The sequence below is a fragment of the Phodopus roborovskii genome, unplaced genomic scaffold (genome assembly GCF_943737965.1).
Source record: "Phodopus roborovskii unplaced genomic scaffold, PHOROB, whole genome shotgun sequence".
Taxonomy (NCBI): Eukaryota; Metazoa; Chordata; class Mammalia; order Rodentia; family Cricetidae; genus Phodopus; species Phodopus roborovskii.
Window position 1 is genome coordinate 1,675,014 of NW_026125052.1, and position 7,975 is coordinate 1,682,988.

General features: G+C 46.7%; 2 protein-coding genes across 2 annotated transcripts in view; one reads left to right on the top strand and one right to left on the bottom strand.

Annotated features, from left to right (window-relative positions):
- Myo19 (myosin XIX) overlaps positions 1-1,308 on the top strand; it is a 28,769-nt gene extending 27,461 nt beyond the window's left edge. Inside the window, exon 26 of the mRNA XM_051184489.1 lies at positions 602-1,308. Coding sequence (XP_051040446.1) covers positions 602-730 — 129 coding nt within the window. The 3' untranslated portion in view covers positions 731-1,308. The remainder of the gene's footprint in view (positions 1-601) is intronic.
- On the bottom strand, positions 1,156-7,456 carry Znhit3 (zinc finger HIT-type containing 3). The gene is made up of 5 exons (XM_051184619.1): positions 7,348-7,456; positions 7,153-7,184; positions 5,280-5,357; positions 4,433-4,513; positions 1,156-1,842 (listed from the first exon to the last, which is right to left on the bottom strand). The coding sequence occupies exons 1-5, from the start codon at positions 7,431-7,433 to the stop codon at positions 1,661-1,663; spliced, it is 459 nt and encodes a 152-aa protein (XP_051040576.1). The 5' UTR covers positions 7,434-7,456; the 3' UTR covers positions 1,156-1,660.
- Between the last annotated feature and the right edge of the window lie 519 nt (positions 7,457-7,975).

Sequence of the window (7,975 nt, forward strand, 5' to 3'; positions counted from 1 at the left end):
GATGGACACAAGCAACACCCTACAGAGTAACTATAAGGAATTAAAGAGTAGCGTAGTGAACTCTAAAACATTAGACCTACTCTTAAGAAATGAGTGGCCATAATTTGTCACCTCAAGTGACACTGCATTTGGTAGTTTCCTCAAATTTTGCCACTTGGTTACTGGCTGTCACTTTCTCTACTAGAAATAGTAACTGTATTGCCTGGTTCTACATGTTGTGCCACTTGAAAGTGAACCCTCAAGCCCGGTCTCAGCTCAGCCCCTTCCCTGGATAACCTTGGTGATGGCATGTCATCTTGGAACTTCCATTTTTCTCCTCTATAGACTGGGTTAATACCCAGCCTGGTACAAGGGTCCAGAGGAAAGAAAGTAAGATACTATATAATCTATACAAAATCTCCCTGAAATTGACCAGGGGAAACGGAAGGGTTCTGATCTTCCAGCTGTAGTAGTCATGGGATGACAGATAGTACACTTAGAGTAATAGACTCCTTCCTGATATTTCCTGACATGCTCAATGGATATGAGATTTTATTACTGGATTTCTCTCTGAGGTGTCTTTGGGCCCTGCCACTAACAGCATGCACCTCTGTCTCCCTAGGGCTCGATAAAGTTTCACTGCAGGAAGTCTCCGCTTCAGTATGCTGACATCTGCCCTGAACCTTCAGCCTCTAGTGTTACTGGTTTTAATCAGATTCTGCTAGAAAGAAACAGGCCAGTCCAAGTGTGACTCTTCTACCCCCACCTGCCTATGTGATCTTTAGTGCTTTGTTTCCACAAGGCCATTTCCTGCCAGCTGCCTTGCCAAAGACATCTGATCAACACACAACTGCCAAGCTATTCCCACAGCGACTCTGACTACACGAGCAAGCAGCAGTTCGTGTCTGTGAGCCAGGGAATTGTGGTCAGAGTACCAGCCAGCCAGCACTATGGCTTCAGCACCAGCAAGATCTGGGGGTGACTATTAACAAGCCAGAATTAGGGCCACAAGGTCCCAGCTTACTGTGTTCAGGCTCAGGATCAGCAGATGTAACTGTCCATCCAGAATGTTGTCACAACAGCAGGATGGACACTAAGTCATCCACAAGCACTTTAAAAGGGCCAAATCACCCTAAAATTGGCTCTAGAATTTTGGTTGGGGAAGAACTTACATAGTTCATTGGAACAATAATATTTAATAAATTTATTTAATGTCATCAATAACATGTAGTAACACTATCAGTTTTTAATCCTAATGCATAAACTCGGTATTTATGATGTAACTCTGAACTGTACCAGAAATAAATTTAAGACCACCGTGTAAATATACATAGCCTTTTCCCTTTTTTTTAAAAAGGTACGTGAGTTTTGCCTTTACCTGCAAGTATGGACCTGCAGGACCACATGCTTACAGTACCTTCAGAGGCCAGATGAGGGTGTCAGATCCCCTGGAACTGTAATTACAAATGTTAGCAGTCATGTGGGTGCTGAAGATTGGTCCTCTGGAAGAGCTGAGCCATCACTCAAGGCTTCCTCTTCATACAGGCTCTGCACCTTGAATATCCTCCACTTGTCTGAAGCAAGCCAAGTGAAGGAGGATCTACATGTTCTACAGCAGCCTTGGAAACAACCTCCTCCTAGGAGAAGCAGTGGGCAGCTTGAGCAAAGAGCACATCCAGTTTTAAGAATCCCTGTTGTGGGATGGTTCCACGATTCTTAAACAGCAGTCTGCAAACTCCACAAACAAAGGCTCCTGCATGCAGGCTTTCATCAGCTTTGCTTTGTTTTCACCCTGATCCAGGTTAACCATCAGCTCTCTCAGGTGTGGGTTGAGCAGTAAACTTCTTAAAGTTGCAGATTCACCTTAAAAAGCAATGACAGCTTTAAGTTCAAGGGGAAGCCAGGGCAGTGGCTGAGTGCTGTTTCAGTGTAACCAACTATGAAGGGCTTCTATGTCCTTAACCATTATGCTGTCATCCCCATGTCCTCAGGTTGTACAACGAACCACACACCAAACCATTCAACAAACACCTTTAATCCCAGGACTTAGGAGACAGATGCAGACATCTCTGTAAGTTCAAGGCCAGCCTGGTCTACAGAATGAGTTCCAGGACAGCCAGGAACAAAAAGCAAATCAAAAACCAAAACCTTTTAAGCAAATGTCATTTTTTTCCCCTTATCATAACCACACAATTAGTGTTTGCATCAAAATTAGGTTAATGATTTAAAGTGTACCAGTTGTGTGCATTAGACCATTTTATAAAAGGAGACTTGACCATCTTTGAGAAACAGGTTCCGGAACCAAGCTGCCTTGAACATCAGAGAGATGACTATACTCACAAATTCTCTTTCAATATACATGCGAACAAGATCTGAGCTGGAAAGATGAATCAGCAGTTAAGAGAGCTGGCTGTGCAAAGCATGAGGCCTAGTGCTCTATCTCAGCACCACTTAAAGGCCAAGCATGGTCCTATGCACACCTGTAACGCCAACACTAAGCAAGGCAGACAGGTGGATCACTGAGCCTAGTCAAGGTTAACTCCAGGTTCAATGAGAGGCTTCACCTTAAAGGAATAAGGGGGAAAAGGATGGGGACTCTCAATGCCTCCTCTAGCCTGTGTGCACACACACACACACAAATGAGACTAGCACCAATAACAGAATTCTTGCAAGCACCAAAGAAGCAATGCTACACAAGTGTGCATGACTGAGCTGGAGAGACGGCTCTTTAAGAGGGCGCATGTCCAATTCTCAGCAACCAAGGCAGGTGGCCCACAACCACCTGTACCCCAGCTCCAGGAGGATCTGACTCCTCTGGCTTCTGTGGCACTTGCACTCGTGTGCATATACCTTCAGACACCTACACATAATTACAATGAGGTGAACACCATCCTCTCCCTGCTGATTACCCAGTCTATTTTTGACTGAACTGCAAACAGCATGTAACACAGGTCTGCCCCACAGGCTGCTGTAAGAGGCGAATCACTCATCAAATGTGACTACAGTAATAAATTACTAGTAAGTCCAAGGCACTAAGGGAAGCTAGAAAAATGCCTAATCTGAGCCTGAAATTGGAGAAAGGCTCAGGTAAGCAAAGAAAACAAACTGTATTTTTAAAGCAAAATTATACCAACCTGCACATAACATACTACAAGAGAGGCAGAGGCAGACAGATATCTCTGAGTTTGAGGGCAGCTGGGTCTACATGCAAATTCCAAGCCAGCCAGAACTACATGTTGAGACCATCTCAAATAAATCCCATTTTATGTAGATCATGTACACATGAAGTCAGAGATCTCAGTGTCTGCCTCAGTTGAAATACAGTTTTAAATACAGAGATGCTGAGAATTAGTTTAACACTTGAGACAAAAGTTGTCCTCTGACTTTTATGTGTGCCTGCTGAGGAAGGGTAAAGGGGTGCACTGCTAGAGATGGCTCAGTAGTTAACATTCGCTGCTCTTGTAGGACCTGAGTTCAGTTCCCATGTCCATATTTAGCAATTCAGAACCACCTATAACTACAGTTCCAGGGGCTCCAACGCCCTCTTCTGGCTTCCACCAGCCCCTGTACTCAGGTGCAGAGATACAATTTAAAAGTAAATCTTTAAAGATAGAAAGGGGCAGGTGAGGTGGCTTAGCAGGTAGAAGCACCTGCTATGCAAGCCTGGTGGCCTGAGTTTGAGCCCCAGAACCCACAGTCAAAGGAGAGAAATGACTTCAGAAAAGAATGTCCTTGGAATTGCACTCAAGCCCACACTCACACACTTCATTCAAAACAGTAGTAACAATTTTGAGTATTGAAGTACAGCATCAGGAGGCAGAGACACATCTGAGGTCAGTGTAGTTTACACTGAGTTCTAGGCCAGCCAGAGCTATATGGTAAGATGTCTCAACCAAAAAAAAAAAGGAAGGAAAATGCAGTGCTGAGCATATTGCCCAGAAGCAGAGCACATGCCTCAGAAATCCTTAGCTATCCCAGCCTCCGACCAAAACAACTCAGAGACCTACCACATTCCATATAAAGGAAATAGTATTGGAACAGTCATGCAAAGGGAATTCTGAGTGCTTATGAGAGAACTCCAAGAACACAAGAGTTTTGTGACCTCAGTTTCTTTACATATATGGAATTGTTCTCAGAACATGCTTCTGTGCTCCTCGGGTGTGGCTAGGAGAGGCTTCAGGTTGCTGTTACAACCGACTAGTGCCGACTTTTTTTTTAATATATGCCTCTATGGAAAAACATGCTTCTGCCTCCTGCAGCTTGTCTTTGTGACTGTGTGCTATACCCAGGTGAGTTAGCCCTCAGGGTATAAAGTGTCTGAGGCTCTGAGTAAAGTTGGCTATTGCAGGAGACTGTGATCAACCTCATTTTTAGGCTCCATTCTCCCTGGTTCCACTGCCTTTACAGCAGTAAACAAAATAGATAATGAAAAACAAGCCCAGCAAAGACTTACCTAAATTCTTTAAATTCTGCAGAGACACTCTGTCTTCTTCCTCATCGCTGTTGAGGAAGTCAGCTATAGAGGAGTCATCATCTGAGGAGTGCAGAACACAACTTGTCAGGTCTCAGAAAGCCAGGACAGCCATGTTGGCAACGTATTTGTATGTGTGTGATAGTGAGAGGCACACCAGCAGTCACAGCCAAGAAAAATGAACAGCTTGCTTCTCTGATTTCATCCCCTTACAAGAAAGGGAGGTGGCAGAATGGTGACTGTGTTTAACAAATGTATGGTTCATACTTCCTGTGATCTGCTGGCAAGATCTGGGGGCAGGGGAGTTTCATAACAGGGTTTCTCTTGTAGCTTTGGAGTGTGTCCTGGAACACACTGTAGATCAGGGGGGCCTCAAACTCAGAGATCCACCTGCCTGCCTGCCTCTGCCTCCCAGATGCTGGGATTAAAGGTGTGCACCACCGCCCGGCTTCTTTCTGTGAATCTTAAGGACCTCTTTGTGGTACAAGAGGAGTTGTTTGCAGAGTGATGACACTCAGGAGGCATTATGGATAGATGAATACACGGATGTATGAAACATAAGTGGAATGACAGCCCATTACCTCTCTAAACTCTAAGAAGGCTCTAGCAGTTGAACGGAAGCCTCCCACATGGACCTACCAGGGCCCAAGACCCCCTTTGTGAAACCATGCTTCAGGATGCTCTCAGCACCGCCTGTGACAACCTGTGACCCACCCTGAGACTAGAGCTGCTGCTCTAAGTCCAACCTGCACCCTGCCCACCATCTTCTCTCCCTCCCACTATCTTTGAAATCCCTTGCAGGTTGCTCACTTAAAGTTGATCAACTCACCTTTATTTTCCTCAGACCCTGTATTTACTGGAGCTACTGTTCTCGTCTCAACAGGACGGGTTTCTGGGTTGCACTGCTCTGAGAGAGACACAAATTTCAGGCATATACAAACACAACCTCTCCATGTCAGCAGCAAGGCTGCAGCTCCCCACCAAGCCAGGGAGAAGCATGTGTACAGGGTAGAAGAGACAGAGGGACAGGTCAAATGAAGCAAAGGAAACCATGAGTAATTCTGACTCTGACTTGGTGGAAACTGAGTTCAGGTGGCTGTGAGCTCCCACCCCAATTTCACAGGACTTTCACCAGGATTAATGGCCTTGACTTCTAAAAGCATCAGAGGTTTTCTAGGCAGTTTCAAATACCACATGTATGTACCATGTGCAACTAGGAAGACAGACGTGGGAGTTGTCACTCCACGTTGGCAGTGTTTAGTCACAAGACACTAAAGAGATGGATGAAGTAAGAGGGGTCTGGTCGGAGTCTGCCCGAGGAAACCCAGAGACTTAGGGGACAAAGCTATGGCAGGGAGAGGGAGCATTTTTGGCAGGGAGAGAGCTGTGAGCCAGGGACAGAAGAAAACAAGAGAGACAAAGTAGCAGAAAGAATATATGCTACATGTGTGCCAGTGCCTGTGGAGGCCAGAAGAGGGAGTCAGAGTTAACAGGCGTCTGGGAACCACTAGACACGGGTGCTGGGAACCAAACTCAGGTCCTCTGGAAGACCACCAAGCACACAACTGCTCAACCATCCCTCCAGTCCTAGAACTTTTTTTTACTGCAAACAAAATAGACACACACACACACACAGCACAGCACAGCACAAAAAACAAAGTTCCAGAACAGCCAGGACTACGGAGAGAAACCCTATCTCAAAAAGAGAAAATGTGTTCACGTTAGACAAAACTTAGCAGGTGATTGAGGCTTTCTCAAACAGTCTCAATATGAAGCCAGGCTGACCTGCCTCGGCCTCCCCCACGCTGGAGTTATACCCACAAGTCTGCACCATCACTCCCAAATGCCCCCCACCCCGTTTTAAAGGTTTTGTTTTTAGCTGTACAGTGGTGGCACACACCTTTAATCCCAGCACTCGAGAGGCAGAGACAGGCGTGTATCTCTGAGCGAGGCCAACCTGGTCTACAGAGTTCTAGGACTGCCAGGGCTACACAGAGAAATCCTTGTCTCGAAAAACCCAAAATAAATAAGTAAATAAATGGTTTTGTTTTTGCTTGTGTTTATGCCACAGTGTGGAGGTGCCTGCTGAGGCCAGAAGGGGCAGCAGACTCCCTGGTAATGGACATACAGGTTGCCTAGAATAGGTGGGTGCTGGGAACCAAACTCAAATCTTCTAGGAAAACAACAACAGGCAGAGCCATTTCTCCATCTCCAGCTTTTTTTTCTCAGTAAGTCAGTAACTTGTCTTAGCCATATCTGGTGGCATGGACCTGGACTCCTATAATCCTAGCATTTAGAGTATAGAAAGCAGGAATATAAATTTGAGGACAATCTGGACTATATAAAAAAGAACCTGCCTCAAAAAGAACCACAACACAAAAGAAAACTTCTCTTTCTATTGAAACAATAAACAACCATTAAAGACAGAAACGCAGTTAGTTAATTCACCTCGGCCAAGGATAGTGAGGAGCTCCGCTAGAACGCTAAGACGAATAAACAGATAGGACTGACTTTTTTCCAATAAAGCAATTTATTTGCTTTTGTCTGAGACAAGACCTCAGTCTAGAGCCCAGGCTGGCCTTGAACTCGTGGGAATCCCCCAGCTTCGGGCTCCTTCCTGAATGCTGGGATTACGGGCCATGGTACCTATGGCGTGCAAGGAAGGGCCAAGGGCTACAAGAGTGGTCCAGGGTCTTACTTACCTTTGTGCGTCTGGAAACAAGTGACAGAGCAGCTGTAACAGAGAAAAAGAGAGGCCTGTCACGTCAGCTCCAGCGGGCGCAGCACGCGCCTCTTGCCGGCAGCCCCCCGCCGCAGAGCGCGCCTCCCGCCCGCAGCCCGGCCTCCCTCCTGGCCCGGTGCTCGCGCTCCCCAACGCCCACGAGCTCCCGGCTCACTAGGGCACGCGGCAGGCCGGGCAGCGGTATTTCGGCTTCTCCAAACAGATCACGCAGACCGCCGTCCTACTGTTGAGCGACGCCATGACTTCCCAGAAGACCCCCTCGCCGCCCCGCGGACTCTCCCTTTCGCCTAAGCAAGGACCAATCACAGCGCTGCACACTTACTGGCTGTGGCTTGATCCTGTTCATTGTTCCAGGCCTCAGAAGTAGAGTGTCGATACAATCGATACCCATTTAAGCAGCTGTGTCAGGGATTTCTCTAATTACGTCAAGCCGTGGAACTCAGGAACCTTCTCACTCTGCATCCCTGGCGCTGCCGTCACCGGTGTGCACCACCATGCACATGTCAAAGACATTTTTTCCTTTTATGTATACGTGTGCTTCTGTGTCCGGTAAAAGGGCTGTTGCCCTGAGAGGCCAGAAAAGGACGTCAGATCCTCTGGAGCTAAAGACAGGCAGTTCTGAGCCACCTACTATGGGTGCTGGGAACTGAACACGATCGTCTGGAACGGCAACAAGCGCTCCTTGCCGCTAAGTCATCTCTCCCAGCACAAAAGGCATTTCTTGAGGTTGGGCCGCTGACAGATGTTTATTGAACTTCAACTGAGTCCTGAATGTCCAGATA

Coding starts and splice junctions, on each gene's coding strand:
- Znhit3 (XM_051184619.1), bottom strand. CDS start 7,433: ATGGCGTCGCTCAACAGTAGGACGGCGGTCTGCGTGATCTGTTTGGAG. Junction 7,185..7,347: donor CCGGCCTGCCGCGTGCCCTA/GTGAGCCGGGAG, acceptor TCTCTGTTACAG/CTGCTCTGTCACTTGTTTCC. Junction 5,358..7,152: donor TTGTTTCCAGACGCACAAAG/GTAAGTAAGACC, acceptor TGTCTCTCTCAG/AGCAGTGCAACCCAGAAACC.